We start from the raw sequence: 26,570 nt of genomic DNA, 5'->3' as shown, positions 1-26,570 counted from the left end.
AAGGGAAGTTAAGTACCAAAGACTGGAGAAGTGCAAACATGGTTTCTTTCAACAGGGTAAGAGCCAGGTCAGCGATGGGCATGAGAGGCCCCATGACAGTCACACTGAAAAAAAAAGTTTGTTCAGTGGAAGTGCAAAGTCTTCAGTTGTGAGGCACAACAGAGCCTCGGTGAACACACAGGGACAGGGATGTGCAAGACAGGCTGTCAGGAGGTCAGCTGGTGATTCTTCTCCTTGATCATTTCTGCAGGTCCCAGCCAAGGGATTTTTAGAGGGGTGCCATAGAAGCCAGGCAGAACCACACAACTGATGCAAAACCCACAGGGCAAGCTGACCCTGGGGATTTTCTATGTATCAGAGGGAGAAAATCCCTGCTGAGCTCCCTGGAGCAGGAGGGAAGATTTTACAAGTCTTTCCCCAATTAGCCTGCAAAATAATCAGCTTTTAACACTTCTTCCACAGCAACCAATGCAACTTCCCCACTCGCACTGTCCATCACCCCTCTTGCACTTGGGAGAGCCCAAGGTTCTCCAAACACTGGCTATGGAGAAAAGTCATGAAAGCCGGCATATGCTCAAATCCAACTCCAAATAAGGCAGCTTGTGGCTTTGCAGAAAGTTACCCAAATCCAGCCTGGCATGGCTCATTCATTGTCTGAGGGCATAACGAAGTCAGTGTTTATCCTCTCGGGAGAAGAAGAATGTCCCCAAATTAATCAGTGCCACTCTTAAAGAAAAGGTCTCTCAGGGGCTCCCAGGGGAGAAGAGATCCCAAGGAAGTTTTGGGGGTTTGTGCTGGTTGGGAGAGATGAAGAAAAGGCAGCAGCTCTTCTTGGTTTGTTTTTCCCTGTGCAAGGAAACACTGCTCTGCCCTGCCATGCTGTCCTCTGCACCCAGCAGTACCCACCTCAGCACCCCCTGCCACCTATGGACAGGTTGGGGCAACACCAACACAAGCAGTAGCAGCTGCTTTCTGGTCAAATTTGTCCTAAAGCATCTGACACAGAATGGAAAGCAGGCTGCAAGCTATCCTCAAGATACTTCTCAGTCATTCGGGAGCATCAGCTGAAGGGATAGAGCCTCTTCAGACTCATCAAACCCACCCCAGTGGTGAGGTCCGCTGATGGCAGCCAGCTGAACCATCTCCAGATGTTCCCAGTTTCAGCCTGAATGCGCCCCAGGAACATCCCACGTCTCTCCCGCTCTGCCCGACTCCATTTGCTTTTTTAACAGAGCACGGAAGACCTCTGAATGGAGGTTTTAATCCAACAGCAGCTGGATTTCTTAAGAGAAAATGACATTCACTTACTAATGAAAACAGGGTTTAAGCTATGGTGAATAACTTTTTCCATGAAATCCATACAACCTTCCACCACCAAGAAGCACAGGGAGTAATTAAGGCATTTTTCTTCCCAAAGGAAAGCAGACAGGAGGGAGAAAACCTTATCAGCTCACTACAGTAACCCTGCCTTCCACTGCACCTTGCTTGGGATAGTCTCATTTTAATACAACTTGTTCCAGATATAAGCTTGGTATATTCTTCCCTTCCCATCTGACAACCACTGCTGTTTGACCATAGGAGCAGCTCCAATGGCAGCATCATGCTCATCTCTAGGCTGCATACCCTCATACATTAAATATTCCTGGGATTTATTTCTGCTGTAGGTATCTGTGATCTCATGCAGGCTACCACTGTTTTTCGTGTGCCCAGCTTGTCAGATGGCAGTGTCAGAGGACGGGGCCATCACTTGTCACAGGTGTACCCTAAGATTTCCAGTCACATTTCTGGGGACTGCTTTAATAAAAGCAACACTCTAAAACGTGCAACTTCAGTAGCACCAGCGCTTTTAGACCTGTTTGCCACAAGCCAACCTCCCTAGCTGGCCATTCCTCTGCCAACACAAAAGCACTGTCAGAGGTGCATCCCCAGTGCTTCCCAGGATGCGGCCGGCCATGGAGATGGCGCCCCAGCAACCCTCCAGCACAGCAGAGGTGGCGCAGCAGGCTCCAGCCTTTCCTCTTTACTGCTATTTTCCAGCTTCCAGAGATTTATTGCTTCTTCCACAGACAGCCAGACTTTTCCAGCTGGATCCTGCCTGCCCAAGGCTTGCTTTTTGCACGGACACTGTTTCCATTTGTCACGGCAGGGAAAAGCCCCCATGGGATGCTGTGTAGGGGAGGGGAAAAGCAGACCCCTAAGGGGTTAGAGTACCACTGGGTGTCATGACGATGGCGGGTGCGCAGCCCTAGTTTGCTGCCCCATCCACCATGCACATAGCAGGACTCCCTACTGGATTAAGCCTCATTGACCGATATGCTTACCCTAAAATCTCCTATATCCAGCTGCAGGGCAAGGGAACAAGCCCATCTTTCAGGGTTGTCACTCCTTCCCTACACAAGAAATTCCCATGATTTAGTGGTGCATGGAATAGAACTGTTTCCCCCTTTAATGTGAGGCACCCCATGTCCAAACTGCTCCCACCTTGGCCTGTTACTGCCCAGACACTCATGCCAGGATGTGTATCACCCCCTTGTCCCTTCCGCTACCCCCAGCCCTTTTCCTCCTGCTCCCTTTCCAAAATAGGTTTCCTGGCAGGGGGGGAGGAGGAGGAAGAGGTAGTCCTGGCTATAGGGTGGCTTGCTGGAAGTGTCAAAGAGACACAGACATCCTGCAGCTCGAGCCGTGGAGGAGGGAAGTGGAGGTGCCAGCAGTTTCACAATGCTGTATTTTTAGCAGTGCCGCTTCCCGCAGCCACAGCCAGTCCTGCCGCTGAAACGCTGCTGCTTCCCAAACCGCTGCTTCCCAAACCGCGCGAGCCACAGGGCCGGAAGAGCCTCCTGCCCTCCTGCAAAAACGGCACTGGCGGAGCCCACACCATGATAACTGTGAAATCATAGAGTGGTTTGGGTGGGAAAGGAGCTTAAGATCATTTGGTTCCAATCCCCTGCCATGGGCAGGGACACCTTCCACTAGACCCGATTGCTCAAAGCCCTATCCAAGCTGGCCTTGAACACTGCCAGGGATGGGGCAACACAGTTACTACCAAGAAACCAGATACTGCCAATAAAACTCATCAGATTTAGGCTGGTTTATGATTTGGGTAGATGATCAGAGATTTTCAACAAGTTTTGACACACGCAGACTTGCAGCTTCCCTTACACTGCCTCAAAGCTGAGCCCTTTGGTGGGCAGCAGCAGCACCTGGATCCTTCTCAAGGCTCCCCATAGCTCCTCTCCAGCACAAACTGCAAAGCAACTGAGATGTAGTATAACTGAATTCTCCTCCATTTAAGTGTGGGGAAGTGGGACACAGAAGGACAAAATGGCTTGCCAAGGCTGAAGTATCTTGCCATGCAGAAGCCACTTGCACAGCCAGGAATGAACTGCTAATTTGGGTTTGAATGCTTCGCTTCCAGGTTATCCGTGAGTGTCTAGAGCAGCAGATACCATATTCTCCAGTATGTGCAGCGTGAATAATGAAAAATCATTCTGTCACCTCACCTAGTGTGAGTGGGGAAAAAAACGCAAGAAGCTAGAAACTTATAACTTGATGGAAATTGTCTTTGGAAGAGCGATATGCGCTCTTGCAAGACGCATGCTAGCGCCTTACGTGTTCTGCACTACCGCCTCGAGGAGCAAGGCAGGCAGGAGAGGAACACACAGCTACCGGTGGCAGGCACACAAATGCAGGCAGCACTAAGCCTGCCAACACCCTTCCTAGAAAACACAAGTTGAACTCCTTTTCTGTTGCACATAGAGGTACCCTGAGGAAGCACTGAAAAGGCTCGGGGTGCACCTGAAACCTGAATGGCAGCCCACAAACCTGAGAACTTCGGCTTGATGCTGCGATGGTCTTCACGTTACAACAGCAGGACTTCACACCAAAAATTCACTTACAATTTTAAGGTGAGAAGCGCTACAGATGGTCCCTGCTGCTTGTCAGGGTGGACTGTGGGATACCCTGGAACACCAACATGTCTGGATCCCCAGCAAGACTTCTTGCAGTTGTACTTTGACAGCCACATGAGGTAAAGCCTTTTCCACCGAGCTCAGCACAAGCACTCTCCATCTGCACCAACAGACAGGGCCCTTCGTGGGAAGGGCAGGCGCGTCATTTCTGCTGCCTTCCCTCAGCAACTGTGCTGGATGGCCACAAAAAGGCAGGCTGGAAGTTTGCAGGCAAGGCCTGGCCAGGAACCGCAGGATGGGCATTTGGGAAAAAACCCGTGGTCTGCAGGCAGGAGGAGGAGGGTTCCGCTCCCAGCAGCACAGCACAGCCCAGCCACCACCACCTCCCACCAGTGGCTATTAATAGAGCTGCTGGCTGGGGGGAAATTCTCTGCTGGTGCCTAAGTTACCAGCCCCACAACACTGCGGGGCTTTTCAAAACAAGCTCCAGAGGAACACTCCCCGAGGAGCAGCACACCAAAGGCCAAGTACAGCTTGATGGATGGGAGGAGAGCAGGAATCTGGAACCAAAATCCAGGAGTGGGGTCCTCCAGTGGGAAGCACTGAGCCTGTAGGCTGCTCCCTGCCTGCCACAGCCCGATTCCTTCTGTGAGCAAGGGTATCACTATACGCTGACATCTACCAGCAGGTTTTAATTGCTCTCAGCAGAGAGGAAAACAGTTTCAGGTGTTGCTTTAAAATTAATTTGGCCCAATACCTATGCATTTAACTACAGCGGTAATACAACTGCTTTCTCTTTTTAACAATACACTGAAAGGCAGTTGCTCAGTACAGGATCAAAGTGTTTCTCAAGGCATTGAACATGGGTTAACACTCTTGCAGGAGATAAGCACTAGGGTGGTTGACAGAAGAATAACCTCAGGAAAACAGAGCAATCTCCCCCCACCAGCCACCAATGATCTTCCCTCCTCCCAGTGGCAGCCCAGCCCATTAACTGAAATAGGGTATCCCCCCAGTGCAGGGCACCAGTTCCTTCAAAAGACCTGCTTAAATCCCAGAGAGCCATCAGCTCTCTCAACTTGCATCCAGATAGACAGCCTGCCAAGAAAACCTCTCCTTTGCCCTTCAAAGACAGACATTAAATAGCTGCCAGGTGAAGCACATGTGGAAATACTCTTGTCTGTACATCATCCCAGGATGCTGAACCCAAAGTTGGTGGAAGAAGATGCTGGGCTGGCATCGCACCTTTGCTGCTCACCAAGCTCTGCGATTCCCAGGGAGACCAATAAGCAAAAGAAACCCCATACTCTGCAGAGGAGCCTCCTGGTAGCCACTATCACTATCAGCAGTGCTCAGCACAAGCCTGCACCCAGAACAAAACACAGGCTAATTTGCTTCAGAGCTGCATGCCACATGAACCACCATTCCCTGTTTAAACCCGTGTACAGCAGGACGCAGCTGCCCTCCTCATCACACTGGAACAGTCAAGAGCCACTCAGCAGCTTTGTCACCATGGGACCACCACCAGAGAGCCACCACCTCCCTCCACCCTCACCTCTCATCACTAAGGCCAGGTTTCTTTTAGCACGCTTTGTGGACTCCAAAGGACAGCCAAGAGATTTTCTAGTGTTGCACCAGAAAGTATTCAAGTCTGCCATCCCTTCCCTTCCAACCACCACTGTCCAGACAGACTTTCACTCCCACCTTGCCTTTGCTCTTGCCCTTCCTCCCCTTTGCATCCCAACTGCACCACATCCCCTCAATACAAGCAAGAGAAAAGAGTTAGGTGGTGCCTGGAAAATGGCATTAGGAGCAAGCTCTTCCTTTTAATTAGGCACCTCTCTAGAAGGGCAGTCAGCAGTGCTCTAGAGCTGGAAGGCTGCCATAGGCTGTATTAGCCGATAAGTTGGGTGATCCTTCTCCGAGCAAGCCAATTTCTCCTTGGTTATGCTTAATTAAATTTTAAAATAGCTCTCTGGCTTCCTTCGTCCTCCCCAGGGACTCTTTGCAGCAGTGGTCAGTCCAGCCCCATGCACTGAGTTCTGCCATCACATCTGGATAATTCAGGAAAGCAGTAAAAGTCCATCTGTCTACCAAGTGTGGGATGGAGAAGCAGCTCCACTTGCCACATTCCCAGCCCAGCCCTGCTTTGGCCACGTCCACTCCTGGGATGCGCACCCATCTGTATGTGTGGTCTGTACAGCTCCCTCCTCGAGAGCCACTATGGACCAAGCACATGGCATCTTCTACTCAAAAAATGCATGCACAAAGGAAAAACAACCCCAAAGAATAAAGTAAACCCAAATCATCCCAGGCAGAAGGGCTGTCAAGGTGCCCTGGGGAGCTGGCAGCAGGGCTGCCTTTTCCTCTTGCCTTTCAACACAGCAGTTTTGTGAAACCCCCTGTGCTGACAGAGGAAAAACTGGGAGGAAACCAGAGGGGTGTCAGTTTATTTACAGTCCAGCAGGAGAGCAGGGCTACTTTAAAAAGTTATTAGAGCTTCTGCCTTATTTGTTAACACTCTTGAGGCTAGGAATTGCTTCCTTTCTTCCTCTTGGATGCTGCAGCAAGGTCCCATGCAGCACAGTTGCGATGCCTGCCAAACTTTGGGCTCTGCCTCCCACTTGTTTTCATCAACAGTGCCCGACCTCGACTGGACACAAGGCATGAGATAAGCTCATGCTTGTGAGGTGCCCAGCAGCCCCTGCATGCTAGCCAGCTGGCAGGGCCACACGGCTGTGAGTGCCCAGTCTTGCACCTCGCTGCAGTCCTGCCAGAGCCACCCTGCATCAAGGGTGCTCAGGACCATGTCCAGCCTGTAAATCCCATCCCATGAAAAGGACATTCACACTTGGGTGGCAACCAAGACATCCCTCCAGACCTGGGCACACAAAGTTGGCTGCTAACTGTGTGCCCTTCGTGGTAAACCTAAAACTCCCCTCAACCACTGGCTTAGGAAACACCATAGAAGGGCTTGAAAACCCTAAGACTCAGTGTTCAACCACCCTTCAGATGGCCAGCCTTGCAGAAAGCACTGTTAATGCAAATGAAGCCCAGGTTTCTTATTGAACAGGAGGTGGTCCAAGGGGACTGGCCATGAGGGAGCCCAGCACTGGGAATGGTTTGAAGAGCTGGTGGACCTCGGCTCACAAGCACCCCTCCTTGGGAGGAGCTGGAGCATCTTTCCGCAGGCATCAGGCTCCCTTCAAGGGGTATGGGAAGGCACCAGAAGTCCCAACAGGGAAATTAAACAGCTCAGCTGTTCCTCTTGGAAGCAAAATGCCCATTTATGAAAGATAAGGTGTTTTGTCAACACAGACTGTGGTGAGCAAGTGAGCTTGCCCAGAAACAGCAGCTTTGCAGAGCCCCCAGCATCCTTCCTGCCACCCAGGAGACCCTTCCTCCCTCGCATACCCACCCAGCAGCTTCAGCAACAAGAATGGCAGGAAACTGGGTCCAGAAGAGAAGAATCCCCAGGATAAGCATGGTAACTCAGAAGGAACAACACTTCAGAGAAAAGCCTACCCGCCTCCATCCTGCCATTTTAAAGGTGGAGGAAAAGATTAAAATAAACTCCCAGGTCTGTCCCACATTCATCTTGCAGCTGGCAATGCATCAGGTATCAATTAACACCACTGTCGTCAGAGCTCGTCATCTCCCGACTGGTCAGCACTATACCCAGAAACAAGGCAAGGAGGCCTGAAATCAGGCCAGATTTGGCAGTACTCGCTCCCATGCAGTAGTTAAGCCCTGCACCTCCCAGAGGTGGGAACCACCCAACAGCTTCACCGGGGAGAAGGCAACAGGCAGAGGCTCCCGTTGGGCACAGTACTCCCCATGCTAAGGGAAGGCTTGCTCTGGAAGGCACTAATCCTATCCCCACCTCTCCAGCCCTCCTCTCTGTCTTCACTGCTGCGAGCAAAGATTAAGAAAACATCCAAATGCCCTCTCAACAAAGCAGGGTGTTGACACGGGCCACATCCTGACCACGCAGCCAGCGCTCAGCAAGCTGTGCCTTGCCGCCGTGGGGTGGGGCTGGGCTTGCTTGCAAGAAAAACAGCATTTTGGGGAATGGAAAACAGCCTATCCAGGAAAAAAAAACCAAACAAAAAGAACCGAACCCAGAAACAAAAGCAAAGCAGCCTGCTTGGGCACACTGCGCTGCTGCGGGCGCTGGAGCCGGCACGGAACGTCTCTTGCCATGCCAGCCCCGGCTGCCGGAGGGTTTTTCTAACCAGGAAAAACCTGGTTTGCGAGAAACCGGGCATACGCTGCTTTTTGCTAAATCACCCGCATGTCTGGATGGATTATTTCATGAGAAACTTTCTCAGCGACGGAGAGCTCTCCAGCCTGGGCAAAATCTGCATCCTAAAATAACTTCCCAGGCGGCAGGGGCAGCAGTGCCCAGCTTGGGCACCATCCACACGCGGGTGTCAAAGCCGGCTCCCAACACGGTGCCAGCACCACTGAGCCCGATACGCTCCCTGACAGTTCTCGGGGTGGGGAGAGTAAAACCAGCCCCGTGGTTTTGGAACACCTTCTCCCCTCCGGCTCCTCTGCAGGCACGGCTGGGCCAGCGTCTTCCCTCCCTCCGCCTGGCAGCATCCACCCTGCCCATCTCTGCCTCTCGTATCGGCTGGCGTTCCCACCGGCCGCTCCCAGCCACAGGAGCCTCGAGCAGCAGAACTGGGGGGATGTCGGCCCGCTGCAGCCCCCCGCTCCGCTCCGCCCCACCCCAGCTCGGTCCCCGCGCAGCACCCCCCGCCCTTCCGCTCCGAACGGATGCGTACAAACACATTTAACGGTTGGACCCGAGTACCTTAAAGGTCTTTACCAGCCTAAACGATTCTATGCCTCTATACCTATATATGCATCTATATAGAAAAAACCACATAGATAAACGTGCAAATATATATATATATGTGCATTAAAAAAAAGCAAAGAATAAACAGCCCCCCGCTCCCCGAAAAAACAACCCTTAAGATATATCGCAGGCAGCAAGCCTTAATGCTGGGGGAGCGGGAGAGAGGGTAAAACCAGGCGCAGGCACAAGAGCCATATTGGAGCCCCGCTATTGCAAGCTCTGGGGTAGCTCAAATCCCCCCCCCGCCACCGCCCCGGCGCTCACCCAGAAGATGAAGTTGAAAACGAAGAGGAGGTATTTGATGCACTTGGTGCAACCTTCCACCCCCATGGCGGCCGCTCTCAATCTCTACAGCCAGACTCAGGCGGCTGCGGCGCGGGAGAAGAGAATCCCCCACCCCCGGGCACGCCCCCCGAACGCCCCGCCTCCCGCCCCTCCGGGGTGAAGGCTCTGCGCACACTGGCAGCACTCTCCCGAAACGGGGGCTCTGTTCCTGCACGCGCGCAGTTTTTGTTTGTTTCGGTTTCCTCCCCCTTTTCTCCTTCCCTTTTCCACCTTTTTCCCTTTTTCTCTTTTCCTTCCCATCTTTTCCCTTTTCTTGTTTTTCCCTTTTCTTGTTTTTCTATTCACAGAATCACAGAATCACAGAAGCATTTGGGTTGGAAGGGACCTTAAAGATCATCTCGTTCCAACCCCCCTGCCATGGGCAGGGACACCTTTCACTAGACCAGGTTGTTCAAAGCTCTCTGAACACTGCCAGGGATGGGGCAGCCACAGCTTCTTTGGGCAACCTGTTCCAGTGCCTCAACACCCTAACAGTAAAGAATTTCTTCCTAATGTCTGATCTAAATCTAACCTCTTCCATCTTGAAGGCATTCCCCCTTATCCTATCACTATGTGCCCATTTTAAAAAGCCCCTCTCCAGATTTCTTGTCAGCCCCTTTAGGCACTGGAAGCTGCTCTAAGTTCTCCCTGGACTCTTCCCTTGTCCAAGCTGAACAAGCCCAGATTCTCAGCCTGTCTTCCCACACTCCCTTTTTTTCTTTTTTGCCTTTTTTCTTCCATTTTTTTTTCCCCATTTTCTGTTGGGCAGCTCTATCACCACCGTCTCCTAAACCTGGCCACTTAAAGGTCAGTGTCATCCCCTAACCTCACCAGGCAGCCCAGGGTAAAGCCTAGGGTACCATGAATGGGTGCAGGGTGCAGCAGGATTTGTATTTCTGTATACAGAAGTTTTGGTATGCAACCATGAGGAGACCTCCTTGCAAAAAAAAAAAAAAAGCAACCAAACAAACAAAACAGAAATGGAAAGAGATTTTTACATTACTTTTTAACCTTCATCCCCCCCCACCTATTTTATCCTAAGCTCTGATCTGCCAAACACTTTTTGCCTGAGCTTTTGGATATATTACTGTAAGCTATTGCTTCAGGTTCAGTAGAGCCACTCAGGATGCTATCTATTGATTACTGGGTCACACCAGCATCTCTGGGACTTCAGGGCTGCCCAGCAAAGAGGTCACACATGTCAATAGTGCAAGTAAGCCTCACATTATGGCTTAGAAATCTTGGTTAGATTTCAGTTAAAGTTGTGCAACAGCAACATGTTGAAATTTCCCAAGGTTTTGGCCAAAACCTACCTTGACCCACTTGCTCATCCCTAGAAATATAAACTGCTCTCATCCCAGCAAGCACATTCACTTCTTCCAGGGAGGGGCAGGCTAGTTAAGTCACGTAATCAGAGTGTAAGAGGAATTCTGGTAAAGGCAGCAGCTCACACCTCCATCAAAGCTCAGGATCTTACCACACTAAATACAAACTCGGTGCCTGTCTGCAGTGTTGTATGTGGAAACTTGCCCTCTTTCTGCCTGGGCACTTGCCTCTAGCGAAAGCTTCTGAGCCAAACATTTTCACACACGATGGAGTCTTCCCTGCCATGCATCCCATAGGCAGGAATGTGCTGTTAGCTAAGCACACATTTCCTACACATGTATGCTGAAAATGAGTCAACTTGTTCCGAAATCTTCCCATTGCCCTTAAGGATGCGCTGGTCCAGAGCTCTGTCATACACCCTTCTTTGCCCCTGCAGTAACAGCCCACAATGCTCCATGGTGGCAGGGACCAGGAATGAATAGAAGTGGCCCCATTCTCCAATTACTTATGCCGAGTGCATCCTGGATTGCGGGCTTGCCATGGATGCATAAACCCTTTGTCTCTAAGCCACATTCACTCATCCAGCCTTACCAAAGAAGTTGGAGGCTCATGAGGCTATTTACGCACGTAACTGCTACTCCAAATTATCAGTATGACCCATCTGGTTATGGCAATAGCCACAATCCTGTGTGGCTCCTGCTCATTGATCCAAAGGGTAACAGCAGGATACTGAAGTTGCTCACTTGCTACATCATAGCATCCCACAACATTTTCTTTTCTGCATCTTCGTCCTTCCCAGCTGTAAATATCAAAATGAAAATACCCCGCAACCTTACACAGACCCTGAAGATAGGTGGCTGCATGAATCACAGAGCCTCTTGTGCATTAGTTTCCAGAAAAAACTCTCAGGGGCTCTGCTTGGAGAGTGTGTGAGGGAGAGGAAGGAACCAGCTGCAAACTGATAAGACCTTCAGCAGCAGCAGCCCCATGGTGATGAAGGAATATGACTCTCAAATCAACTTCTGTGCACTGGAGAGCAGGCAACCCCAGCTGCAATCACTGCCACGAATTTGGCATTGAATCTGCTTCTGGGGAGCTTGGGATTGCTTCTTTATTTTTTATTTTTTATTTTTTTTTGGTCACTGTTGCTTCTGTTTTCCTGCTTTCTGCCTTTTTTTCTCTTATGCTGGGAAATGAAGGAAAATGGAAACCAAAAAATAAACCTTTTCATACCCTCCAAAAACTGTAGTAGCAAACAATCTGGTTTGTAGCTAACACAGACCTGTTTCAGGGACTTTCCTTTGGGGTGTGTTGGAGCCCATCCTGCACAGAGCTGAGGCACAGATGTGGCTCTGACAGGAGGAGCAGGGGCACAACCCCACCATCTCCTGCATCAAGAAGCTCCCAGTTACAGGCTAAAACTTACTGGGTATAAACTGGGTTCACCCATCTGGCTGTACAAAGGAAGTCCTCTCCAAAACTTGGAAGTGGAAAAGGATTTCAAGATTTGTCCAAACATCTTCTTGTTTGCTTTGTTTAGGGTTGTTTTTATTATTATTTACTTATTTTAGGAGCTCATCTGGGTACCTTTGAAAACTTTGACCTCGATGTACTGGAAGAAAATAACCACCACTGTGATAACAGTGTCAAGATAATACATACTGTTTCCCCAGATGATGTGTGGATTTCAGGTGTTGGATTTTCATTTGTCATGCTGTACTACTTGCTGTACAGTCCATAAAGTACCAAAACTGCATTTCAGAGACTCTCAGCGGCTTTATCAGCTCTTTATAAAATGCTGCTGTATAAATAAGTAAAACTAATTTGCACACATTCGGTTCAGGTATCGATGTCTCATGCGGGTATCAAGTGTAAGCGCTATGAATAGGGCTGATGACTTCCATCTTTGGGAGGATGGGCTTGGTTCAAGTGCTCATCGGTGCACCATGCTAATGCACAGTTCTTTGCAGAGCAGGTAGCTGCAGGCAGGCCTGTGAAAAAGCTACCTACCTGCCAAGACTTGTGTGCTGAAAGAGAAAAATAAACACTAAAAAAGTAAAAAAAGAAAACACCCCAAATCCCATACCCCAAATAGAATTCCTCTGCCCATTTGAATCTGCTTTTGCAATTGGGTTTGCAGATAGTGAAGCAGCAGAGAATGGAGGTGCTTGCAGTGGTTTTCCTCTGTTTGTTAGGCTTGTGTTGTTGGTGTTTTTGTGAACTTGTTTATAGGTCTGTTGTGATGCCTGTGGGTTTGGGGATAGCTGACCCTATGGGCAGGAGTCAGCAGGGTCTGTTAAAGCAGGTGGCTTGAGCCTCCTCCCAGCCCTGGATTTAGCAGGCTGCCCCTTACCAGCAGGATTCTGCAAACTCAGTCCCTGGGATTTTGATCCTGCTCCTCCCAGGAAGATGCCTGCAGCCTTCGAGCAGCTCCACTCCACAAAAGAACTTTGTGTTTTATAAAAGTGATGGAGGGGGATGAGGGGAGAGGACAGACCCACATCCTCCCCACCTCGTATGAGTGCCTGGGGAGCTGGTAACCAGCATGTGGAAGGATTAGCATGGAGACAGGCTCTAAACACCTAACACCCAGGGTCTCCAGGAGATTTTGGAAAGTAGATGGGAGTCCCTCATCCACGGGGGACTGTGCGGTGGCTGCTGATGTGGTGGTAGTCTGGTTGTATGGCTTGAGCTTGCATGGCAAACCCCCTGCCCTCCTCACAGCCAGCACAAAAATGATGGACAAACCATGAGAATAAAACACATGTAATTTTGTGGGTGAGGTCCTAGTTAGCTTTAAACCACTGCATCTTATTTTCTGTGGCAAATAAAACAGAAATAGCCTAGATTTACAATTTACCTGTGCTGGTAAAAAAAAACCCTGAACAACAGAAGCATCACCAAAAATCTTTAAATATGACATTTGGAGGTGTGTGAAAGAACCTCAGAAATTCATCCTGCAGGAGGGTAACAGTCCCAGAGCACATAAGAGTAACTTCCTAGGCAGCTGCCACCCTGCCATACCGATTTTCAAAGCAGGGACCTGAACAAGGGCATGGCAGTGGGAAGGTGGATCTCCAACACCCCAGAAGAGGCTTGCCTTCACCCTTGAGCAGCCAGCCAATGGCCTCATTTTGAGTAGGAAAAATCATGTCAAGAATCTCATCTGTGTATCTAGGGGGACATCTCCAGAAGACCTTTTCTGTGCCCCAGCAGGAGCAGCTGGCACCTGCTCATCCAAAATTCCCTGTGCCCTGCTCTGCACATTCAGCTGAAGCAGGGTGATAGCCCGGGGAGGTTGTATCTGCCTGGCAGCCTTTGGGAGGCAAGCAGAAACCTGTAGCAGTGCCTGAAGTTTCTGCTTCTAATAAACTCAACAAATGGTTCTTGTCTGCACGGTCTGTCTCTCTGCCATCTTTAAATATTTATGTTAACGTATCTATGGTGATGGGTTAGGTTATATAAGGAGGACAAGGAAGGGGAGGGTGGTGAGGAAGGACAGCATTGACTCCCACTGGAGTTACGGCAGAGGAAGAGCAAACGCAAACGAGTTTATCCTGTGCAGACACACTCCTCTCAGCTCATGAGCCCGCACAGTGGACATTCATTTTTCTCAGGGCATCAGAGAGGCCAGACCTGCAGCTGGGCTCAGCTGCGCTTTGCAAGATGCCATGCGAGAGAACAAGAGCCCAGCCTATCGATGTAGAGAGCTTCTATTGTATAATCAATGTATAATTCATTAGTAGGTGAATAAAGACTGGAATAGCTTATTGCTGATCCAACAGGGCTAAAAAGAAAGTGAGCCCATCCATGAGCATGCTGGTGCACATGGGGGGTAAACAATAGCACTGGGTGATGCTGAAGGGAGAAAGGGGGGATTTTGCCTTGGGATAACATAAACAACCCAGCCAGCTGGCTGCCAGTGACTCCAGGGAGAGTGACACAGGGATATGTATCTTCCTGGAAAGAATGTTGGGAAGGACCTTTCCTTTTCACTTGCTGGAACCTAAGGGAATGGCATCTGCTTAGACAGGAGGGTATTAGCTGTGGGTAGGCACCTCTTGGCTCATGTGAAAGTATTTTGTCCAAGATGTCCTGATGATTCCTTACAAGCTGAGCAACAGCCCTGTATGTCTTCCACATAAAGAGGTGGGTTTCTTTTTCCTCACTACCCTCCTAGAAGGGGTAGATAATGCAGATTGCCCCGGGCACTAATGTATTTGATGGACCCCAAAACGCCACGTGACTAAAGATAGCACTGGGTTTGTGGTGGGGGTGAGATGTTCGGCATGGAGTGCAGTGGAGCAGCCTCACCACCGTCAGGCTTGCAGCCAGTCACGGGTTTGGCAGCCGAGGCTGAAAGCTGCAAAACACACACTGCCTGTGTTCTAGCAAACCAGCCTCCGAGGCTGCCCTGGGGTTCCCCCCTCCTCGCTCCTGCAGTCTCCCCCTTCATCCCACCCACTGCTACGTTTCTCAGTGGACAAGGCTGATGCTCACTGTCGGTTGCTCACTCCCTCAGAAGACGAACTACACAGTTAAGAAAAATCGCTTTTCACCCTACTACAGCATTTTACTCAAAGAGAGAATTGCAATGACATGTCACGTGTGATGCCACCGTGTATTCAAAGCAGCTTCTGACCTTACCTGCCTTCAGCTGTGCTGGTGGAGTTCTCCTGTGTGGAGCATCTACCACTGCTGGCTGTCATTTTGGAGCAGAATTATAGCCAGCTGCTTTTGCAAACTAATTGCTTCTGCACCTGTTGAAAATACATATCTAGCAACTCTTTTTTTTCAGAAAATATCCTGTATGTCTGCACCTCGGAAATGCAGCTTTACCTTAGCTGGAGATGGCTTCCTCACCACCACAGAGCAGCAAAGATCCACGCAAGTTTGCTAACCTACAATGCTTGCTTATACACAGCTTGCTCAGTGGCATCTCCTTTCGGAGCTTGCTGCAGACATGAGAGTTGTGCAGCAAAGGGGCTATTGCATGAGAAAGTTGTATCTCGATGGCAGTGGAACTGGCAGTTGACGCACAGCCAGTATGGCAGGAAATAGCAAAACATTTCGGAGCCAAGCCAGCACACTGTGAGGCCGAACGATTCCCACTCTCCTTACCATCGAATCCCTCTAGAGAGTCAGTAAACTGCTTGAATCCATGCTTTGCACAAGTGCTCTGGGATCCTCAGGTTTTGTCAGGTACTGAAACATCTGCTTTGCAGAAGTACTGAGCATCCTTTGCTGCTGCGTAAAGCTGCACCCTGCTCACCTGCAATTCTGCATGAGCAGTACCTTGGAAAACAGCATCTGCTGCTCTCAGAGCAGGCTCTGAGAGAGGTCCCCTGACTCATAAGCAAGCTGTGGTCAGGCCACCCATGGGCATGCAGTAAGCCCTATGTAAAGCCTCAGGGGAAGTTAATGCTCACGCTGGCAGAGCAGGACTGGAGTGGTGCATGGGCATCAAAGCTGGAAAGCAGCACAAAAGGCTTCTTACCACTGCCGTGTCTGATGTTCCCCAGCCCTGTAGGTAATTGCCTGCCCTTAGTCTGCTTCCTCTTCCCAAGTCCTCAGCTACAGCTGGGGGTTTATCTAAAACAAGAGAATAACTCATGAGCACAAGGTAATGCCTACCCATACAGAGGCCAAACTGCAACTGCTCAGGTAAACTCGGTGGAACTAATTGGTGATTGTTGGGGCTTAACTGACAATTAATTGGAGCCAATTCACAATTAAATATTTAACTTAAATATTAACCTTTGGTCTCTAAGTTGTTGTTTTTTTTTTCTCTTCCTGCATATGCCTACATAAATAGGGATTCTTTTCCTACCAGAGTTTGAGCGTTGACATACTTGTAACAACCAGCTTCTGCTTTTGCAAGCCCCAGTAAGGCTCACTGGCTCTGCAGGTGTTACCTAGCCTGGCTGCTGGCTTTGCATCCCCTCTGCTCACTTCCAAGCTCTTATCCCAGTAAAACCTCTCTCGCTCTTCTCAACACTGGGGAGATCTTGGCAGTACTTACCAATAGGTTCCTGGAGTTTTGCTCCGGCAGCACAAGAGCTGTAATTTGCCCATAGCAAGAATCAAATTAGGGACTAATGAGTGCAAGCACATTGACTGCAGGACAGAGATTTTTTTGTTGGCAGAGGTGTAAAGAAACCTGTTCAACTCCCCCTCCCCCTGCCCCAGCTTCGCAGCACCCCTCCAGCCATCCCCTGGGTGCTGCCATTTCTACAACTGCAAACAAAAGGGTCACTGCACTCTTCTGCACCAGGCTTCTAAAAACGAAGAAGTTGAAGGTATCCACATTCCTGCTCCTTAAAACGACAGCAGGATGCCATTTTCTGTGCTACACGCAGCACGAGCTCTGGTAGGAGAGTGTGTCTGGCCAGGTGGCTGTTCATTAAAGTGCTGCTCCTCGCTAGGGAACTCCAGTGGTGGGTGAAACGGCAATACAGATCATGAGATGGCCAGCTAGTTGGGTATCAGAGGAAGAAAGGGAACTTCCAGCTCTCTGGGACAAAAAATGCATGCTTCCAGTCTGCTGGTGCTTGGGAAGAAGAAACAACAACTCTTCAGGTGCATTATTCCCTTTGCGAGATGGTTTGGTGCAGGTTGTGTACTCATCCCTGTTGCAAGCAGCAGAAATCATCACAGAGGTGTAAAAACAGCAGCTATGCACACACACCCTTACATGGTCACTGCTAGAGAGGTGTCTGTCTGCTGCTTCTGGTGACATTTCACTGATCATAAACGATTCAAGGGAAAAGAGAGCTGAGGGAGAGGGATACAATAGCCTTTCAGGTTTACTTTATCATATGCATGCTATTCCTGTCTACAGTAATTTCAACACCTAAAGCATTAAGCAGACCTGGTGGTGAAGCTTTAACAAAGATTTCTCCCCCTTGTTGATAAGGCTTAAGCAGGTAACCCACACCAGTAACACAGACTCCACTGACTTGCTTGATTTCCAGTGTAGAGTATCATCAGGTGTCCAGCCCACACAGAGTGATGGGCAAGAGCTGACTACATAGTGTTTAAAAAAGTGAAATTGTAGAGATATCTTTCATATAAATACTCCAGTCTCAATTGCTTGTGTCCTTAAGCTTTTTTTCCTGCCTCTGCTTGCATTAATCCTCACAAAGCACTTGCCTGCTGTGCCAGCAGCTAGCCAAGGGCAGGATCAGGCTGATGAGCAGCTCCTTTTCCTCCAAAGGACCAATGCCATCCTCTCGCTCTTGGGTGCTAAGGCATGCTGCTGGGGCAGGTGAGCACCAGCTGCCTGGGGAATATCTCTTCCCAGCACTGAAAGAATTACTGAGGGCTCTGCATGACGCAAACCCTGAGCAATGCAGGCAGCCTCGTGCACAGCAGAAAAAGAGAAGGAATGATGGCCTTCTGCAAGAAATTCATCTTTACTGAAGCAACCATGAGTCACACAAGCTGCCAGCTGGGCTAAGGAATAACAATAGTGGTGGCCTGAACAATAGCAGCTGGAGCTCACAAGGGAGATTGTCTGTCACTGGAGAGAAATAAACTAGAATGTGGGTATGTTGGCAAGTGTGTATCACCTCTAAATCCCTGCTAGACCGAGGCATGTTGGTGACTGCTACAAGGTAGCTTGAGTAACATTCTGGAGCAGTTTGAACTTGATGCCGTTTACAGTGAAATCAACGGTGAAGCTCCATTCCAGAGGAGCAGAACGAGGAGTGATAGCCTACCCCCCAGCACAATTCCTTCCAACACAAGGTAATTGCAGCCATGTTAAAATACTAACCAGGTGCTGTAGGCTGTACTGCTATTCTTGTGTGTGTAGCAGCCCCTGCCTGAGGGCCAGGACCTGTCCTGAACTTCAGCATGGGGATTTCCACATTTATCTCAATAAACAATTGCTACTTACTGTTTCTCATGGCTAAAAGCCACAACAAATGAGAGGCGTGAAAGCTGTTGTTGGTTCAAGACATTGCACATAGCCATATAGTTTACAGCAGGTTTTCCAGCAGGTACTAAGTCTATTGCAATGATGAGTTTCAGCTCAGAGGCGGCTCTGCCTCCTTGCAATGAGGGCAAAGCACACCAGGGAGCCATCATTTGACCTAGACTGAGAGCTGATGGAGGCTTTTAAAATTTCTGTTTATTATTGATAAGGTGATGATGTAAAGAGAGGACATGGAATTGGACATTGTATTGTTTGACCTGGCTGAAGATCAGTCCTGTTCCTTTATAGATTTAAACTTCAGACCTGCATGTATGTGTAATATCAAAGTCCTTTTGTATTGCACAGCAGTGCTGTGGGCTAGTGAAGCTAGATAAACACAGAGCTAAGGATAGAAGTTGAACAAGCCCCTGTGAAACCAGTGTGGCATCAAGCTCTAGGAGGTTGACTACATGCTAGGAATTAAAAAATCATGGTGTATTGCATTAATAAAGAGGAATAACAGAAGTATGTGTCCGTTTGCTGGCTATTTGTTTCAAAGCTCATGCACTGTTTTTCTGATTTTTTTCCTGATCTCTACCAAAAGCTGGTAGCTGGTGTAAACCTGGCAATATTTGAACACAGGGGAAAAACAGTTGTCAGTCATTGGCTGCCTACATACTTGAGCATGATCAGAAACATGCCCAATGTCATGAGCGTCCAAGCTACAAGAACACATTTCCCATCACCGGTGACACATCTTGTGTCCATATATTTGCCAATAGTCCAAGATTATTCTGGGCTGTGATCCAAAGCCATCTTCCTAGAAATATTACATCTTCGGGGGTCACAGGGAATGCTCAGATGACAACACAAGAGAAGTTTGGTTTAATGGTGTGATTTTTGCTGGGCTTTTCTCTCCATTTTTGTCTTAAGGGGCTCTTTGTGTCCTGTTTGTGGAGCTACAGCCCCTCTGTCTCCTGGTGAGCTGATCTGCATCTCCAGGCCTAGGTGCATCATAGAATCACAGAATGGTTTGGGTTGGAAGTGACCTTAAAGTTCATCTCGTTCTAACCGCCCTGCCACAGGCAGGGACACCTTCCACTAGATCAGGTTGCTCCAAGCCCCATCCAACCTGGCCTTGAACACTGCCAGGGATGGGGCAGCCACAGCTTCTCTGGGCAACCTGCTCCAGTTTCTCAGTCCTCCAGTGTGTCTCAGGCCTTGTTTTTTTTTGGCAAAGGTGTGGAACTGCTCCTCCTTAGAGCACCGTCTGCTCTGACCAGCTCAGAAATGCACAACAGCTAGTAGTGCAGGAAGGGGAAATGCATGACACACACCCCACTGGCTGAACCCGTGTAAGGCCTTCCCAGGGGATTCTCTGTGTGACTTCAGACATCTTCCTGTGCAAAAGCTGGCTCTGCCTGGTAAGGATGCCCAGGTGATGGGTTTCTACCTCTCTCGCAGAATGTATTTTCCTTTCCTATCCAGGTTGCTGCTGAAGTGGATGGAGAACCAGAGGAATGAAGTCAAGATCATTCCATAAACCTAAAAGGAAATACATGAGATGGGCACACAATTAAATGCTGAACTGATTATGATGTTCTATTTGTGCAAATAAGTGATCATAAGTGCTGCCTATTAGTCCACTTGGCACTTCTGAATTTATGTATTGGGATGTAACATTTTTCTTGAGAGCTGTTTTCTGGTAGAATGGTGAGCAGCAGTTGGAAGGGAAGAGGAAGAATAAAGATACAAAGAAAGAACAACATGTGGCTAAAAGGCATCTGATAAGAATTAGCACAGTACAGCTCAAACCTGGCCCTGAAAATACCAAGAAATGAGATGAAACCAGGAAATTCAGATTTCAAATTCTGACCACAAAACATTTCTCTATGCAAACAAACAGATCACTCTCTTAATAACATCCTTTTGTAAGGAGAACATAGGGAGAAACAACCAAACCAAAACATAACAAAAAACCCAAACAATCCTCATGTATTGTTTGGAGTAAAAAACCCCCAACAAAACAGAACAAAAAAACCCCTTACAGTCCAACCCCCACCCCATGCACGTGCACACTTGAGAATGCAGAGGACAGTGCATTTCCTCTGTATTTTAACATTCTCCCTGATATATCACATACCAGGATTACACAGGCAACATATCAAAGGTAAGGCTGCTGTGGGAAGGATAAACAAGGGCTGTTTCCCCAAAAGCCTCTGCCTTAATGTGCAAGTGCCTTTGCTTGTGGATTGATATGGGGCCATGTATGTATTGTTGGCTGAGGAACAGTGACATCAGAGGAGCTACAGTCCTTGTCGCATGCCTCCCTTGCATCCTGCCATCACAATAGTGAACTGTGAAGTGAGACTTCCTCTAGGACACACTTTAAAGAGAGCTGCCTTATCTGGCTATGGCATCAAGCTGTGAAAAAGAGATATATATATAATAAAACCCGCTCCCACTTTTGTCTGAATATAGCTGCAGTGAAATTCCTCCTATACCTGAGAAAAATTAGAAAGTGACACCACGTATTCACACATGACTTTACATTTATAGAGCCATAGCAATGCCTGATGGTTCTCCTAATTTACTACTAGCAGTATAAAACACAAAAGTGTTTGTTCCTCTGGGTTTTATTTAGATGAAGAAAAGTTTTCTAACTCATAATTGTGCCAAGGCAGACAGAAGGAATTAAATCAGTCAGGAAAGGTTGCCCCAGCTGGAGAGCAGCATGGAGATATCACAGCAGCCCAAACCTCCCTTCTTAGTGAAGAAACAGATCTCTTGGTGTGTACTTTTTTCTGGTGTGCTTCAACACACATGCAGGGCCCCTGTGTAGAGGTAATTACAGCAATACACCTCTGCCAGGCATGCAAGCAGGCTTGTTTTAATTAGCACTCTCCAGCTCTGAAGGGACATCCCCCATGCGGCCATTGACCTCCCTCACCACCTAAGGACATGTTCCTCTTGCAGTATTTCATTTTTCCTTTCATCTTCCCCCAAATAAGATTCACAGATTCAGTACAGACCCTTTCTACCCAAATCATCCTACCCCTCCTCTGCAAAATCCTACTTCAAAGACGGTGCCTGGGAGCCCAGGCAACATGCTACTTTCCTCTGCTGCTTACAAGCCTGTGCTTTACCCACCCACTGCCCAAGATGCAGCTTCCTGGGCTTATTAGTGGTCATTAAGAGGATGAGACCTTCCCTTCCCACACAGCTCTCCACCTCCACTATTGGTGCTCAGTAGCTTTCAAGACCTTCCAGCTCTGGTCAAACAATGTGACTTCCCGAGCTGAGCTGGGAAGCAGCCAGTGAGTGCTGGGCAAGGAGAGGTAGCAAGTTTCCTAATACAGAGCTTTTACTGCATCTCCTTTTCCACAGCTACTGCCGGCTTCCAACCTCATCTGCAAGCCCTGCGCCAGGTGACACAGCATCTCACTTACAGGAGAGGATGCACAGGCAAACCTGGGTGGGTGGAATGCCAACTCCCACTGCTCCCCACTCCCATCTGTCATGCCTGGTTTGGTCAGAAAAACCAGGCAGCAAGGCTATTCCTGCAGGAGAAAACCTCCATCCATCAGCCTGAATAAGACAGGTCCTGGCCCTTTCGTAATTTCCACAGTGCAGTCCACCACTGCTTGTTTCTCTACCCCAGCCTCCAAAATGACCCAAAATTCTAGCTTCTGGGGGCTAATTTAGGATACGTTTCCATGCTGGAGCCTGCCTCTTGGGGCCAAAGTGAGAAGGAACAAACAGATACCGTGAAGCCAATGGTGATGCCCAGGAGTGTGGTGACAAAGTCCATGTGCTTCTTCAGGAAGAACTGGATCTCTCGGAGACAGTCCTAGGGAGAGAGAGACCCTTTGCAGTGCAGCAGCAGCTCAGCTGTGGGGCTTTGACCCTGCAAAGAGCACTTGCCACAACCCCAGATAGAAAAGGAAACGAGAGGAGGATGCAGCATTGCACAACTGGGCTGCTGTGTGATCAGCTCTCCTTTATCCTGCTGCTGGCTGCAGCATGGGAAGACAATCACCTGCAGTGTATTTCCTATTGCTACAATACACCTATGATTTCCTTGGTATGATGTGTTTCGCACTGTGGGGGATTTGTGCATGTACAGGTAAGTGTGGTCATGCAAACTTCCTTTTGTTTCCAATCACTGGAAAATAGAAAGATGGAACAGACAAGACAGAAAAGCAGAGCACACTGTAATGCTAATACGTTCCTCAAAGACGCTAATGAACTGCTCAATTTTGGAAGGTCTCACAAGCATTAATATACATTAGCTTTAAGCATGCCAGCAGCCCCACGGAAATCCAGGAGGTGTTAGCTAAGAGAGCCATTTAAAAAATGCAAGAGCCTGCCCTTGATTAAGTGATTTGCAGAGTGAAGTAAGAGCACGCAAAGCCAGGAGTGAATGCAGTGCAACTACCAAACACTGCGGTTCTCTGGGTTGCAAAATGCATCCCCCCTAGGCCACCTCCCGTGGCTCACTACCGGAGGGAACACAAAACTTTGAGGGGGGGGGAAGGAGGGGAACAGTCACCCACCTAGTGCCTGGTTTAACTCTTCCCTCCCTTCCTCTCTTTGGTCTATTCTGCCCCTGCTTCCTAGAGGCAGTGCTTTGAAAGGCTGCCCCACTGGCTGATGCGTGACTGTGCATCATGGTGTCCTCTTAGTGTGTGACATCTTTGCCTAACAACAATGTTTTTGTATAACTGTAGCAACACGGTTTTGTTTTCCATCAACACACATATTGATGCTGGAAGCTTCAGCTACTTCAGCTGATTTGGCTACTCCTGTGGAAGAAAAATCATCATGTGATAGCTTTGCTCAGAGAGTATGAAGTCTACGTTACGGCTTCAGCACAGAGGCAGTCTAATACTGGTGGCTTCTCCATCAACCTCACTGAACTACTGAAAAGGGGAAGAATGAAGTATACTTGATGAAGCTACTGCTGGGCATCATCACTCTGCTTCATGAGGTGCTCATTTTAGTACTTATTTAATGTCCTGGGAAAAAGCAGTTACAGAAAATTCCACGTTTATTGTTAGTGTGACACTTCTGAAGCCTCAGAAAGCAGTGTCAAGTGGAAAAGTCCAACATGTGAGCTCAAACACATGCCATGATACCTCACACTCTGCATATGCAGGAAATGAAGAGGAAACTGGAGGGAAGTGACAGGCTGCAAACACAGGCATTTTGAAGGGTTTCTAGAGCTGCACAAGAAACCACATCTGCGAGTCTGACACCTGTGATCCACTGGGGTTCCTCCTTACTGAAACAACAAAACCCCACCACAACTAACCCCCAACCAAAGTAACCCCAAACTGTGGAAACGCCACAGTTGTCATTAACAGTTACTGAGTAGCAGCACAGCCCCACTGTGTGGACGAGGAAACCTTTCCCTTACCTGTCCAGCATTGTTTGCCTGGCCGGGTGGGCATGTCTTGCTCTCAACGCTGGTTGTGTCCCCAAATGGAGAATGCTTCCCACAGCACAGGAACTGGAAAAAGATGGAGAGATCTGCCAGCCACACATGGGAGCTCTCTCCTTGCCACCAGCTGACACAGCAGAAGGTGTCAGTGATGGGCCACACTTTCCCCCTGCTGCCACAGGCAGGGCTATACAAGCAGTGCTGCAAGGAGCGAAGCATGTAGGTATGCAATCAACAACTACAGCAATGGAAGTTAAATTCAGAGGACATACATGGATCTGGCCCCAAATTTGCCTGTGCTTTTCCAGGCCTACTGCCGGAGGCTGGGGCCAAGCCCTCCCTCCATGGTCACACCAGCTCTCGCAGTGTCTAGTCTGGAAAACCCAGGGATGCGAGGAGCCCAGTGTTTGTTATGGGCTGGGAGGATCCCCAGCAACACCCACTATGGAAATGGCTTCCTATAGCTGGAGTGAACTGGCCAGTTTGGAGCTCTAGCAAGGGGATGCCCATGGGAGTAGAGGGACTGTTTCTCCATCACTTAAAGTAGCTAAAATAAGCAATTGATGAACTGATAAAGCTCGGTATTGTGCCTGGTTCTCCTTGACAAGCAGGACTCTGGGTGTATTGCTCCAAAAGTCTGCAGAGCAAGCACCACTCTGGCTGGTCATTGCTGAGGGCCACCACCATCATCAAATTGAGAAACATTTGCCCTTTTCTGTGTTTTAAGAAGCATGGATGAAAACAGCTTCAGAAAGTACTTGTTACAATGATTTAATAAAACACAGGACGATAAAGGGAGTTGAGTGGGAGGTGGATGGAACAGCATCTCCTTTACTCAGTGGGAACTCAGGAGTTTCTCACCATGGGGGACACCCTCACTTATTTCCTGTGGCTTTGAGGGCAAACATCCTCCCTGTGCTCTGGGCCACCTACCAAGCTAAAACCCTTGCCCACCTACCAAGCTAAAGAGAAGTCCCCTGCCCCAACAGTATCCTGGGTGGTAGGTTTTGGGAGCTTGCTAGCAGTCTCCAGCATTGCAAGAGGCCTGGTAGCCTCCAGTACTCCTCAGTCACAGGCTCAAGGATAAACAGAAATAACCAAGTCCAAATACTTCTGCTACACAATGTGGAATTATCTCCCTCTCTCTGCCTGTTCAGGGACACAAGAGGTGCATGTCCACTTTCTCATACTACAGATAGGGAACATGGCAGAGGGCCTGCTTAGACAGACAATACGTGTAACAGCTACTGTGCAGCAGCACTGATGATCTCGCATATGAATGATGCTCAGGGAGGTGGGCCTCTCCTCCTGTTGGTAATCTGGTTGGTCAGACCTGGGAGAGGAAGAGTAGGAAGGGAGGTGCAGATTTCTTAGCAGGCTGGAGTACTCTATTCCTGAGGAAAAATGAGACTGCAGCATCCATGAGGCAGAGCACAGACATCAGACCCAGCCTGCTGAAACCTTGGGAAGATAGCCTAGGGCAAGGTTTTCTGCTAAGGCTGAGAAAGACAACTTACTGCTTTGTGAATGGCAGTCAGCTCATGCCTCCTGAAGCTGGAGGCATTCCTCCTCACCTCCTCATACACAAAATCGTACACATCCATCATGCTCTCTTCCACCTGCAATGAAAGAAGAGATCTGTACACACAAAACACTGGCACCGTTGCCTCTGGAGGGAAAAATACTCTTGCATCCCCCCAGAAGCTCTTCCAGGTATAGCAAGACAAGCAGTGCAGCTATTGTATGACTACCATGTAGCAGCAGGAGCTTGTTATGACCTCCATTCACCAAGGGGCACCTAAAACATGGCAAATCCCATGAGAGAGGCTGTGATACTGCATGTGTACCACCGTATGCTATGCATGGACACTTTAGCATCACACCGAGGTCTCACCAGCTGACAGCTGGAGCTTTTCACCAGTTTTGGGTTTAGTGTCAGAGAAACCTCAGGTGCCTGTGACCAGTGTGCCTCTGATTTCCTCTGCCAGGAAGAGACGACACCATCTCCCCATCCTGATGTCACTGTGAGGACAGGCACACATGACAATGAGGTGCTAAAATATGAAGGTGAGAGCGCCTCAGAGAGCTGGTGTTATCCCAGTGACAAAGCAGTTTCCCTGAACAGGGCCAAAGAAATAACGGAGTGATTCAGTGGTGAATCAGACCATAAATATTTACCCAGTGTGTGAGAACTTGCAGCTTGACAGATCCCAGCCAACTCCCACTCGGGTGTTGAAGAAAAAATTATGACAATTGCCTTCAGTGCCTGGAGTCAAACCTCTATTTCTTGCTTTCATTTTCCCTCATTCGCACAGCGGCATCGATCTGAGGGGCCCTGCAGGCAGCATTTGGCTTCCAGGAGGGAAAATATATTGGTGAGACAGATGGAATGAGTGGCCACACAGAGAGGGACAGGCACCCCAGGAGCAGAGCCATCTCTCCTGAAAGTGAGGCTTTTCAGCTCAGTCTTAAGGGGCTGAACTTGGAAATTGCTCTAAGGGGGGAAAAAACCGCAACACTGTCTCCCCAGGGGTGAAACCAGGGTCATTCAAGGTGATTACAACCATCACTGCAATAGTGCTCTACCCTGCTCGGCTGCCCAAAATGCAATCAACTGACAGAGGCTGATAACCAGGGAGAGGAGAGAGATGGGTTGAGATTACTTGTATCCAACTCATCTCTCTGCCACCAGGTATGGAGTTTAAAAGCTTACATCAGAAAATGTTCCACAGCTATCATGGCTTAGAAATTGAGTGGCTTGGGAGTTTCTCAGCATTTATCTGCAGC

At 48.9% G+C, this 26,570-nt stretch overlaps 2 protein-coding genes and 1 long non-coding RNA gene across 9 annotated transcripts in view; 1 reads left to right on the top strand and 2 right to left on the bottom strand.

The window, feature by feature from the left end:
• Window positions 1-9,181, bottom strand: part of CD81 (CD81 molecule) — a 108,418-nt gene extending 99,237 nt beyond the window's left edge. For all 3 annotated transcript variants that reach the window (XM_061342486.1, XM_061342484.1, XM_061342485.1), the window contains exon 1: window positions 9,037-9,181. In XM_061342486.1, the coding sequence (XP_061198470.1) occupies window positions 9,037-9,102 (66 nt within the window). In that variant the 5' untranslated portion in view covers window positions 9,103-9,181. The remainder of the gene's footprint in view (window positions 1-9,036) is intronic.
• Window positions 1-26,570, top strand: part of LOC133206467 (uncharacterized) — a 232,818-nt gene that overhangs the window by 35,095 nt on the left and 171,153 nt on the right. The gene's annotated exons all lie outside the window — the stretch shown is intronic.
• Window positions 11,552-26,570, bottom strand: part of TSPAN32 (tetraspanin 32) — a 39,823-nt gene continuing 24,804 nt past the window's right edge. The window contains exons 5-10 of one of the 5 annotated variants that reach the window (XR_009723789.1): window positions 25,301-25,402; window positions 23,760-23,852; window positions 22,107-22,190; window positions 19,794-19,885; window positions 15,920-16,014; window positions 11,552-12,449 (exon numbers count right to left, since the gene is read on the bottom strand). Coding sequence is in view for 4 of the 5 variants with exons in the window: in XM_061342524.1 (XP_061198508.1) it covers window positions 12,425-12,449; window positions 19,794-19,885; window positions 22,107-22,190; window positions 23,760-23,852; window positions 25,301-25,402 (396 nt within the window). In the remaining variant the exon portion in view is untranslated. Of the gene's footprint in view, window positions 12,450-14,675; window positions 16,015-18,536; window positions 19,886-22,106; window positions 22,191-23,759; window positions 23,853-25,300; window positions 25,403-26,570 lie in introns of those variants that run through there. The other 4 variants (XM_061342524.1, XM_061342526.1, XM_061342527.1 and 1 more) reach the window with 4 other exon arrangements.

Source organism: Neopsephotus bourkii, unplaced genomic scaffold, assembly GCF_033783945.1.
Source record: "Neopsephotus bourkii isolate Nb327-2 ecotype Australia unplaced genomic scaffold, CSIRO-AGI_Nbou_v1 NB_1792, whole genome shotgun sequence".
Taxonomy (NCBI): domain Eukaryota; kingdom Metazoa; phylum Chordata; class Aves; order Psittaciformes; family Psittacidae; genus Neopsephotus; species Neopsephotus bourkii.
Note: the sequence above shows the minus strand (reverse complement) of the source record. Positions and strands in the feature narration are given on the sequence as shown.